The 12,853-nt window shown below is 43.6% G+C and overlaps 1 protein-coding gene across 6 annotated transcripts in view; it reads right to left on the minus strand.

Moving 5' to 3' along the window:
- HECW1 (HECT, C2 and WW domain containing E3 ubiquitin protein ligase 1) overlaps nt 1–2,736 on the minus strand; it is a 460,363-nt gene extending 457,627 nt beyond the window's left edge. For 2 of the 6 annotated variants that reach the window (XM_032305360.1, XM_032305355.1), the window contains exon 1: nt 802–1,287. In XM_032305360.1, coding sequence (XP_032161251.1) covers nt 802–924 — 123 coding nt within the window. In that variant the 5' untranslated portion in view covers nt 925–1,287. Of the gene's footprint in view, nt 1–801; nt 1,288–2,225; nt 2,612–2,686 lie in introns of those variants that run through there. The other 4 variants (XM_032305359.1, XM_032305356.1, XM_032305357.1 and 1 more) reach the window with 4 other exon arrangements.
- Between the last annotated feature and the right edge of the window lie 10,117 nt (nt 2,737–12,853).

The following is a 12,853-nucleotide window of genomic DNA, read 5'->3' on the forward strand; positions in this document are numbered from 1 at the left end:
GTCCCTTTGTTGTTTGTATAATTTGGGCTATAATTATTGGCCTTGATAAACTTGGTAACTTTTCTTACTCCTCTACCATTATCACACAATGCTAGAACTGGAAGGAGCCCCAGAAATCAGCCAGTCCAACTTTCTCACTTCACTGATAAGGAGGGGAGATGGCAGAGGCTTCCCCTCCCATAATCACATCTGTCCTTTTAGTCCTCCCTGCATTGATAATCATATCTGATGCAGGCATCACAGAGACTAACGCTTAAATGATCTTTTAAAAACACCCTTCTTTAAAAGCCAGAAGCGCAAAGGGAAGCAAATGACGGTACAGACACAAGTCACAGGCGTTGCAGTCTCTCTCTACTGATCCATTAATAGGCTGTGCCAGCTCAGCCTATTGGTGGTCTCCCAACCAAGTCAATAATGTCACAATCTAAACAAACTTGGGCAATTTGCCTTCATGAAATAACTACCTGAGACAAAATGAACTGTCATTCCACAAAGCTGCTAACCTGCCCTAGACTGGGACTCCAGAATTAGTCAGAACATGGTTTATTAAATGAAACACTCTGAAGTTCAATTTGCCTGTGGGTCTAGGAACTAAAATAGTCCTACTTTTTTTTCCCCCCCAATGCCACATTCCAGAGGAGGCGGCAAACAGAGGGAAGGGGCAGCAGGGAATTCTGCCACTCTCTTTTGCTCCAAGCACGCACACACATTCATACACACAGGGTAGGCATTTGGACTCTAATCCCTTCTTAGTGGAAAACACACATTTTCAAAATGAATCCCCGATCTAGAACGAATTACCGTAATAGCCACAGCCGGCGCGAGTCCGCTGATGAGAAATGCAGATCTGGCCACCTGCTTTGAGACGCCTTGGACCGCGACACTGCCTGAGTCTTTAAAGTCTGGCCTTTTCAGGTAGGGCATCTGCCCTCCTAAATCGCGTTTAAATCCCAGGAAAAGAGAGAAGATGCCTCCCTTAGTCTTTGAACTAGGCTGCTCGTCCTGTTTACATTTTTGCTGAACACAGCCTTGTTATCTTTTCAAAGAGAAAAAAATAAAAACAAGGGGGAGAATTGCACCACTGCAGATCCCAAGAGAAGTAAGCACAAAACTATAGCAACGTCAAATATCTTCAGCAACTAGGAAAATCCCCACATGCTATCTGGTGTCAGCTCAATGCAGACAGGGGCGCTCTGTGCCCGGAACCACAGGAAGCCGGGCATCTCCGCAGCCTGTGTCCCTGCCAGCTCCCCCCCCACGCGCTCAAATTGGGCAGGGAAGTTATGGTCTCTGTGTGCAAGACAGAGAGACAGACCACGCACCCACACTCCGCAAATCTGCCAAGTGGCCGAGACGTCAAAACGGCAGAGCGATCACAAGGCACTGGCGGAGCGGGGATGGAGGGGCCACATTGTTCGAGCCCTCGGATTTTGCTGCATTGTCACGGCCCGGGAATGTAGGGGTAGAAGGAAGCGCACCTCTAGCTAAAAATGGACCGCGCGCATTTTTCCCAGTGGCTCCCTCCCCGCCTGCGTGCGGCTCGCAATACGGTAGGCGACGAAACGGGCTGCTCCGGCTAAAACTCAGGTGGCAGGCCCGGCTGAGCGGTGCCGCCGGCCGGGGACAGGGAGGCGCTGGAGCAGCACCCACACAGCGCATCCTGCCACCACCCAGGGGAGCACGGCCCCGACCTGCCCCGCGCCCCCTGAGAGAGCACTGGCAAGCTCGCGCGGGGCTGGGGACTCGCTCGGCTAACCACGGCATTGCATGGGACACAATTGTCCACGAGGGAACCCGAGGCAAAGCCCAAATTCGGAGCCTTGGTTCGCAAGGGGTGGGTGTGGGCTGGGAAGGGGGATTACGTAGGTCTCTCCGCCCCCTCCCCTGACACCTCCTCGCCGCTGGGAGGGCGCCGGGGGGCGGGGGAGGCGCCACCAACCCGCTTGGGGGCTTCTTTGTTTCTCTCCGTGCCCCGCAGGAGGGCCCGGTGTGCCTGCCGTACCCGAGCCGGGGTCGCCCCCCGGGATGCCTGCCCGGCCCGGGCGGCGGCACGTCCCACGCTGACAATTGAACCTCGCGGGAGAAGCGAGAGGGTGGGGAGGAGGGTGGATCCCGGGCCCTGGGGAGGGAGGGCGCTGCCGGGGCCTCGGGAGCGGCGGGGAAGCCGCCCAGAGAAGGGCGGGGGAAGGGGCTGCAGGCAGAGTCCCCGCAAGGCGCTCGCTTACCTTGGCAGCCCCGGCCTGGGCACAGATCATGCTCCTGTCAGCGCGCAGGTTAGAGCCGGGGGGCGCACGTGCCCTGCATGGCGCGCCGGGCACCTGCCGGGGGACCGGGGCGCCCACCCGCTCTCGCAGCGCTCCAGCGGCTCGCGGCGAGCAGTAGCCGCCGCCAGGACCACAGCGAGAGGCGCGCGCTGCTCGGTAGTGTACGCGCGAGGACTGGGCCGGCTCGGTCAGAGACGCACGGTATTCGGGCAGCCACAACGGCGCCTGACGCGCGGTAACGCAGCACACTTCATCGCTTTATCCTCCCGCCCGCATCCCCTCCCTCCCTGCTCCTCTGTGGGTACCAGACTTCCCGAACCAACCACAAGCCGGGCTTGCTCTCATTAGCGCTGCCCCGCCCTGCAGCCTCCGCGCACCCCCCCCCCCCGCCCCCGCCGTAAATATATATTGATTCTTGTTACCGCCGGCCCCGTCCTTCCTACACCCAGCAGGCACACCGGGCATATCCAGCACCGGCCCCAGCCCACTGGCCCTTTTGTGTCGGAGCAAACATTATGTCCAGAAAGGATCTGGTAGAGACACCCTAGCAGATGACAAGTGTTCTTGGCCTCTGTCTTACACACTTTCCCCACCTACCCTATACACAGTTGAGAACACTCACACATGTCTGGGCACCATCCTGTGTCTGCACCGCAAAAACACAAAACAAACATTGTAATTACAAATGCAAAGGGTGAAAATACTACCCCCCCCAATCTATTGTTGGACAAGACCAGCTTTCAAACAGGGTTTCATACTAAACTGCTCACAGTATCAGGATGCTAGAACTGGAAGGAAGCAAAGAATAAATCCCTCCTTGTACAGCCAACCAAGATGCATAGAGAACTGAAATGTTGGTCGCTGTTGGCTGCTGGCTGCCCCGTGTATGTAAATCTATGTGCGTTTGGTCGGTATCTGGCTTGATGTATTCACATAAGATGCAGTGGTTTTGAGCACGTGCTCTCCATCATCTGTAATCCCATGAACTGCATTCTTCAGAATGCTTATTTATTTATTCCGATTCTGCCCAGCATCTCCTAAGTGAGACATTTTACACACCAGGAGAAATCTTTCCCACACCCCAAGCTCAGTCTTCCTTCCCACACCCCAAGCTCAGTCTTCCTCTAGAATAAACAAAGGGTGGCCCTGACTCTGGAACTCCTCACTCCTCATTGAAGTCAGTGCACAGACTTCTCTAGACCAAGACTTCTCCCCCAACCCTGTAAGATGGGATGTTTCTCAGTGACTCTTCCTTCACTGGCCTAAGTCTTGACTTCTCTCTCACAACCAGAACTTTTCAGGAGTGGAAGAGTCGGAAAACCACAGTGAAGAAAATTCTTTACTTCAATTAATTGTCAAGAGGTTCACCTCTCTATTTTCAGGGTCACAGCATCAACCTGGCTCAGAGACACTTTTCTGTTCTCTCTGTCACGGAGATAACTGGACAAGTCAACATCTTTCGTAGGGTTTTTGAAGCAACAATCCTGAAGTGTGCTTTATTTTCCTCTGGGGAGTTTCCTTTTTCATACTTAAGGCAAAAGATAAGAAAGCAGAAGTACACCAACTTTCACCTTTTGGCACATGGAGTAAATTCTTTATGAAGCTGCTTCTCCACGTTGGAGGCAATGGCAGCACACACACTCACACACTTGTTGTCCCCTGTATTCTCCACACTCACATCGTCATGTGAGTCATGCAGCTTGGGTAACAGCATCTTGTTTCCCAGAGAAGAAAACCAAGGCGACATGGGTTCTCCAGTGACTTCAAAGTCTCATGGCCCGCAGAAGACTCAAGTCTAGAATTAACTGACTTTGGCTTCCCGAACCTTAAAGCGAGGCATATTGGGTGGAGAAATAATCAATTTCAAAGCCATCCATTTGTGAATCACATTTATGAAGCTTCTAATATACTCCAAACAGTGTTATAAGTACCATAAAATCAAGTCCCAGTCCTAGTGCCCCCAACAGCACTAACCTTACATAAGAGGGCTAAGACGATGAAGCATATGCAAACACTGGGTGTTATCATGATAATGATGTCACCTTGTGTTTCCAACTTTTGTAACTCAGGGAGGGACTGGTACGCATGTTTGACTCAGGCCACATGCAGATAAAGACAGACAAACAGTATCCTTTGTTATCAGCGCCTACAGTGTGGAGAAAGCTGGTGACTTGAACCAACCAAGGGATCACACCTAGGAACAGACCTCCATCATAATGGCAGAAGAGGAAGTCTGGTTTTTTTGTTTTTTTTAGACTTTATTTATATATTTGTCAAAAAAGGGAGAGAGAACAAGCAGGGGAAGCTGCAGGCAGGAAAAGAACCAGGCTCCCCAATGAGCAAGGAGCCTGATGCAGGACTCCATCCCAGGATCCTGTGATCATGACCTGAGCTAAAGGCAACCAGTTAACTGCCTGAGCCACCCAGGAGACCCAGAAGTCAACGTCTTATAGTGAAGTACCAAGCAGCTGAAACTGTGTTCATGCTGTCATGTCTGACATTGTCTCCATAAGACCAATGTATCCATGATACAGAATTCTCATTTGAGGACACCTAAGGCGAAGGATAGTAATTCAGAGGACAGGGTGTCCAATTTTGGTCAGCTGAACAAGCTACCTAGAGAAACCAGGCCTTCCTCTTATGAAGGAAAAAGGATTTTAATTAGCAAACGACTAGGGATTGACAGACTATCGTGGCAGCTATGAGAAACTTAAGGGGGTTTGGGATCAAGGGTGGGTCAAACAGAGACAGAGGTTACATGAAGGAACATAGAACTTTTCTTATATGAATTTATCTACTCATTCAACTATATTTTTAATGTGCTAATTTCTGGGGATATAACCTTGAAGAAGACAGAGTCTGACATCATGGAGATCAGAGTTAAGAGTACTAAAACCTCTAATTAAAGAAGTGAACGCTCTGTATTTGATAGATGAGGTGAGAGGTAAAATGGAAGGCCCGTCATCACCTATTACAAGGGCCACAAATTCAGACCCAGATGTGGGGAGTGAGAGTGAGGTCAAAGGACAAACTTCTTAGAATTAATGGTGCCTAAATTAAGAGTTATTCTTAAAGGATCAGGAGGAATTGGCAGGTGAAGGGGGGAAGGAGAAGGAGCCAGATTAACATGGCAAGGTTAGAAGATGGGCAGAGTGATGTATGCTATATTGAAGAAAATTTCAGTCTGATTAAGACAAAGACAAAGGTGTATAGCTGTGTCTTATTATGGTTTTAAATTGTATTTTCCTATTAACTAATGAAGGTGAGCTTTTTCTCATGCTATTTTTCATTTCTCTCTTATTTTCCATTTCTAGTGGAGAGTCTGTTCAAAATTTTTGCCCGCTTTTAAATGGTTTGTTTCTTTCCTGTTGAGTTTTAGAGTTCTTTATGTGTTCCAGATACAAGCTCTTTGTCAGAAATGTGATTTCTAAATATTTCCTCCCAGTCTGTGATTTACCTTTGCATTCTCTTAGTTTCTTTCACAGAGCAAAGTTTCTAAGGTTGAAGGAGTTTACTTTACCAACTTTCTTTTATGAATCATATGACTAACCTGAGGTTACAAAGAGTTTGGTTGTTCTCTTGTTTGTTTGTTTGTTTTTTACAACTTTTGCATCTTACACTTAGGTCTTTGGCCCACTTGGAATTATATTATATTTTAGATGTGAGGTTTAAGTCATGGGGTCTCTTTGTGTGTTTTTGCACATGGGTATTAAATTATTCCAACACTATATATTGAAAAGACTATCTTTTCTTAATTGAATTGCTTTTGTAACTTTTCAGAAATAAATATTGATAAGGGTCTCTTTCTGGATTCTCTGTTCTCTACCACTGACCTGTTTGTCAGTCCTTTTGCTAATATTACACTATCTTAATTACATAGATTAATCCTAAGTCTTGAGATCAGGTAGAGGCCTCCAAACTTGTTTTTTTCCCAAGTCGTTTTGTTTATTCTCACGTATTTGCTTTTACGTAAAAATTTTAGAATCAACTTATCAATCCCTACAAGAAATTCCTGCTATGGTTTTAACTTAATTGTGTTAAATTTATGTAACAATTTCAGGAGAACTGACCTTTTAATAATCTTCCCGTTTCTTTCAGTGTTCCAGTCCATACGCTTACTGTATCTTTGTATTTCTTTAATTTATTTCATCAGTGTTTGAGGTTTTTAGCATACAGGTCATACACATGTTTTCTTAGGTATATACCTAAAAATTACAGTTTGGGGTCCTACTGTAAAAGGTATTAATTTTAATTTTGAATTCCACTATATATTAAAATGTACCTGGGATTCAGACATGTAGGCACAGAAATTATTGCCAAGAAGGAGAAAGGTTACAGATTTCTAGAAACAAAAAGTAGGACATGCCATGCAGAGTCGCATGGAAAGTAGCTGGATCAGTCAGGAGGCAGAAAGGACAAGGGGAAATCATAGCCCAGAGCCCTTACATTGTTCTCTGCAGGAAGGAATCAGGGGAGTAGGACAGGCCAGTTGGCACAAACTTAGAACTGGAGAGTTTGAATAATTTTAGTGGGCTCTGGGCTAGAGAGGTGGCCTCAAGTTGTACTGTACTTGGCCCTGGGGAATTATTCTCTTGGTGTATGGAAATTAGATAAAGGAGATAGTTAGGAGTCAGAATTAGCTGGCTTGTATGTGAAAGGTGTATTCACAGGAAGGTCATTCACTTCCCAGGCAGCAAGGCCTCCAAAATGTCAAAATAGAGTGAAATACAGAAAATTTAAAAACATGATTAATACAGACTTGGTCATTGCTAGAATGGAGAGAAAAAATAAAGCTTTTTTTCCCTTTAGTATATTTATATTTTATCCTGTGATTTGCTAAACTCGTTTATTAATTCTAGCAGTTTTGTGTAAGTTACTTGGAATTTTCAATGAAGACAATTATGTTGTCTGTGAAAAGGGAGAATTTTATTTCTTCTTTTTCAGTTCATATATTATTTAGTATTATCTCGCTGACTTTTTTTTCTATTTCTTACATATATATTAAAGTTATTAACTCAATAATTTATTATTCGTTGAGCTTCAGTGTAAGGATGAATAATACCTGAAGAGAATATGCATTTGGGGTCGAGTTAATATATAAATACCGTATGATGTTATGATGTAAGTGCTGGGACAGAGATGTGCTGTCAGTGTGATGGGACTGAGCTTGCTAATTATGGCTGGGAACTCTGAGAAGCCTCCAATAATAGGGCTTTAAGGGAACAATAGGAATTTGCTGAATGGCCAAGAGGTGAAATACAGCCTAAGAAAAAATAACAGTGCATATGAAAGTGCAGAAATACTAAAGGAATAGAATGTGCTCAGAAATGGTGAGGCATTCAATTTAGATGGAGCAAAAAAAGAGGTGATCGAAGATAACAGGATAGAAAGGTTTGGGATAGATTGTGGTGAGCTGAGTATGCCGTACTCTAGATTTTAGATTTAATTCTGTAAGTAATGGAGAACCATAATGCTTTTAAAAGCCAGGAAGTAAAACAAGAAGATTTGTTGTTGAAATGTATAGTAAAGAAAAATTTAGAGTGTGCTTTTAAGTTTGTAATAATTTTAGATTATTAAGATGTATTGATAACAGAATTGTCAGGACAGGATGGCAGTGGGCTAATTTGCCTTCACTCACCTTTCCATCATGATACTTATTAAGGAGCATAAGACAAAGAATGGCGACAGACTGTTATGAACTATGAATATTTATCAACAATTTATCACATTCTAGAAGGACTTTTCCCTGATCAAAGTTTGGCTTAGGCATTGAAACACAGCCAGACAGAAAAAACAAAATACAGAAACAGATATTGCTGTGTTCCCCTTTCTTGGAAATGCAAAGCCATCCTTTAGAAAAAGAAGTAGAGGATAGTGGTAAACAATATGGACTCATATCAATGACTGGGTTTAAAACCATGGTTCTACTATTGCTTTATGTTGTTAAAAAAGTTACTTAAATTCAATTTTTTAATCTATGAAATTGGCTTATTAATATTATTTACCTTAAAAATTGTTAAGGTTGAAGTGAGATGATAAATGTGACATTCGTAGCATTGAGCATGATGGCATTTGATATCCCTCAGCTTGTTCCATCAGTAGTATTTTTTAAATAAATCCATTTGGGAATTTCAGCATACTGCAATGCATATACTGAGTTTAAAAGCATCTGGACAAAAGTTAGATGTTTAAAATATGCAAAATATTTTTCTTTTATTTAACTTTTTGAAAAAATTATTTATTTTTAAGAGAGAGAGCACACAAGCAGAGGGATTGGAAGAAGGAGAAGCAAGCTCCCTGCCAAGTAAGGAGCCTGATGCTGGGCTTGATCTCAGGATCCCAGGATGGATCACAACCCAAGACGAAGGCAGATATCTAGTCAAATGAGCCACCCAGGTGCTCCTTAAAATAAGCAAAAGGTTTCTCAAAGAGATTTTTAAAAACCAGTTTATAGAAAAGAAAAGTGGGACAAAGTATGCTAAAAAATTATAGTGGATGATTTAAAATCAACAATGAAAGCATTAAAAACTTTTAATAGCCCTGTGAATCAAATAAATGCAAATTAAATTAAGAGAACATTTGCATTCATTAAGGTGCCCCCCCACACACATTACAAAAAATACTAGTTGGGATGCAGTCCACTTCTGCTAGTGATAGCTAAGTCATTCCAACATATCCAAAGTGCAATTTGTCACTTACTTATGGACCTCTAAATAGCTCATGTGCTAAATGTATCTACATCAGTTAGTTTTGCTGCATAACAAACCATCCCCAAATCTAGCTGATTAGAACAACAACCATGTATTATTTCTCATCTGTCTGTAGATTGGCTATAAATCGGTGATCTGTGCCAGACTAAGCTGATCTCAGCTGGGCTCATCCATATGGACTGCTGGCAGGTTTCCTGGGAGCTGGCTGATCTAGGACGACCTCCTCCAGGACTGCTTGGCCATCTTCCATATGACCACTCATCCTTCAGCAAACAGGCCAGGCTTGTTCTCATGGAAGCAGTTAGGGTTTGCAAGGGTGTGGAGGGTGAGAAGTATTTCAGGCCTCTAAGGTCTAGGCTCAGAATTGGCACACTGTCATTTCCACCATATTCCATTGGCCATAGCTTGTCATGACGCCAGCCCAGCTTCACGAGATGGGGAATAGACTCCACCTCTTGATGGGAGTAACTGTGCATTCACAGTGTTAAAGGGTCTGAATACAGAGAAAGATAGAGAATTGGAGCCAAAAGTGGTGGTCGTATGAGAAGCAAGAGACAAGATTGCATTGACCAAAACCTGAGCAGGATTCTCACAATTGCATCCTTGATATGAAGACTCAGAAGTACATTCCTGGATTACATATCACGTGCTCTACCCTGCGGAATCTAGATGACTGACCATATGACACCAGAGAAATTTGAAGTACTTATGGTTAGAATAATGATGAAATAATGGTGAAAAATTCAATTAGTCGACATATTATCAATAGTTCTAAAAATCAAACATACGTTTAATTGAATCAGTCATGAAACATCTATAAAAATGAACAAGGTTACAAAGTAAATATTCAGAACATCTAAAGTGAGACATTTTATACCCCATGTGTTGCAATAGATTAACAGATTAAAACATCTTTGCATTACCTCACATTTCCCTCTATAGGATAAATATTCCCTGTTGGTTTTTTTTTTTCCTTCCTAGTTCTTAACTGCAAAATCTCATATCTTGCTGGTGTAAATTAGCCAGGTCCTTCAGTTCTTTCAGTGTAAAACCTATTTCCTGCTGGAAGACAGACAGTAATCACCAGTACCTGACTCTAACTTAGCAGGATGGAAATAATGACAGGAGATGAAGGAAAAGCATCATCATGAAAGGTCTCTGCCTTAGGTGAACCTCTGTAAGGGCTAAAGCAAGGGAAGATTTCTCTCCTCTATCAAGAGAGAGAGAGCTGCAGGCTCGGGATGTTCCAGGAAGTCAACCAAATGTTCCATTCGCAAATCTCAGGGTCCCATTCTTATCAGAGACCTCACTTTGACCTAGATAGCCTATCTAAGGTGTGCATTCAGTGCCCTGGAATCTGCTAAGATGTATTACAACCCAGGGTAGCAGGAATGTGTATGGATCAGAAGATGTTCTGTTGGACAAAGGAACCAACCCTGTGAAAATGTAAGGTGTTAGAGGACATCATATTCATCAGCAGACCTGTTGTTGAAAATGAATCCTTCAGCAGCAATCTCTTTTAACACAACCCCCGGCCTGGTTTTCAGCGGTGTCTTCCCTGCAGTTGAAAGATCTAAGGGTTTCCCCAAACCCTGTCTTAGAGATCTCTGGCTTGCATGGTGGACTCAGCAGGTGGATGGTTTGTTAAAGGATTTCAAAGCAATCAAGAAAACCCAGCCAGGATGTCAATCCCATGTACCTAAAAAATAGTTAAAATTTGTTTTGCTTTATTTTGAACAGCATGCACCAAAAAAGACAACCTTCTTCACTGACAAGATCTTTACCCAAATGTTCAATGCTTTTGTAACCTAGATGTCAGCTGGGACCACTCTACTCTGGGGTTAATAGTATCTTCACAACTGGCTCAAACTTCAATTCCACACTGTGTGGAAGTTTGAAACCTACTAAGATCTTCAAATTCCCAGTGTGCTTATAGTTTCACAGCCACCTCTGCCCACGGACAACTTCCTCATTGTGTTTTGTAATGCACTGTGTTGACACAGATGTGATGCTTTTCTTCAGATAGCCCTGTCAAAAGGGTGGGGGGGAGATAAAAAGAAAAAAAAAATTCCTTATAAAAGCATTTCTGGATGTTTGGAGGTAGGTTGTGGGGAGGGGAGGTAGCATTACAAATGATTCCTGACTCTGCATTTAACAATCTTATTAAAATTCTTTTGGGTCACCCTGCCACCCCATCTCACGGACTCTTTTCTTTCCAGTGTTGCCTCACTTCCTCCCACCCAGACTGCCTTGAAATCCAAAAGACTTTTTGTTCTTACGGTTACAGAGAACTAAAGTTCAGCTTTCCTTTAATTCTTACTCCCGAACTTTCCCACACAAACCCTCAGTCCAGCAGGAAAGGGCTGCTGCTCCATGGAATTCACTTTCAGTATCAGCTATACAAATTATAAATATAAAATTTGCTCATCTCTAACACTTTCCTGCTCTTGTCATTGTTATCATCCAGTAGTCCCTTTTCACAAAGAAAGTCAAGGTTTCCTTACCCCAAGGTAAAGATGCCTATTCTGTCTTGTCCCCTCAACCTTGTCTTTTCCAGATCATTCCCAGAAGAGGGGATCGCATGCATTTAGATACATTTTTTCAGCCTCTTTGTCTCATTTTCTCGCATTTGTAAATGCAAATAATCATCATAATAATTTTTTTTCAGGGCACCTGGGTGGCTTAGTTGGTTAAGCGACCGCCTTCGGCTCACATCATGGTCCTGGAGTCACAGGATCCAGTCCTGCATCGGGCTTCCTGTCCCTCGGACTCTGCTTCTCCCTCTGACCCTCCCCACTCTCATGCTCTCTCCTCCATTCTCTCTCTCCTCCATGCTCTCTCTCACAAATACATCAATAAAATCTTACAAAAAGTCCTTTTCATAAGTTTATTATGAGGATTGAATAAACAAATACACTTGGAACAATGTACCTAGCACAAAAAGGGTTCAATGTTGGTTATTCATTTTTATTTTGATTATGATTATCATTTCTGAATTCAAGAGTCTTCTCATTGCCAGAAAGAAGAAAGTAAAACAGCATAATGTCATTGAATGCCAACTAGGTGTTGGATAGGGGTTATTTTGAAAATGTCACTATAGAATTAAAATAGTACTCCCTATAAAGCACCCTCTCTCATTCTCCTCTTTTTCCCCTCATATCAAACTCTACTCCATGCCTCTCCAGCTAGAGACTACAAAATATGCTGAAGGCCATGTTCCCTACACATATACACACATGCATGCACACATACACACACGATGGAGGAAAAGAGAGGGCTACATACGGTCAGAGAGAGTGGGAAGAATATGCCTGTGACACCTTTTCTGGCCATGCCAACACCAGCTAGATTTCAGAACTTCCTCTTCGATAAAGCCCATCTGACACAATGTTGTTTCTGCGCATGCTCAACACTTTCTCTCTTTTCTCTCTCTCTCTTTTTTTTTAGATTTTTATTTATTTGAGAGGGAGAGAAAATGAGAGAGAGAGAGAGAGCATGAGAAGGGGGAGGGTCCGAGAGAGAGGCAGACTTCCCACCAACCGGGGAGCCTGGTGTGGGACTCAGTCCCAGGACTCCAGGATCATGATCTGAGCCAAAGGCAGTTGCTTAAACAGCTGAACCACCCAGGTGCGCACATACTTTCTCTTTTAAGGAATGTTGGGATAATGTACTGCCAAAGTCCTGGCAGAGTCTCGCTGGGGGACTGTGCTCCTCTTTTTCTTTGGCCCCCTGTAGCAACTAATATTCAACATTTGCCTTTGTCAGATGGATAAGACCAGCAATGTCCCTTAAATAGCATTCTTATAATTAGAAATATGAATGCAAAGATTAATTTTGGAATTTGTGCCTTATTTTTTTCCTGAGAAGCATAATTTTCTA

This window comes from Mustela erminea, chromosome 11, assembly GCF_009829155.1.
Source record: "Mustela erminea isolate mMusErm1 chromosome 11, mMusErm1.Pri, whole genome shotgun sequence".
Lineage (NCBI taxonomy): Eukaryota > Metazoa > Chordata > Mammalia > Carnivora > Mustelidae > Mustela > Mustela erminea.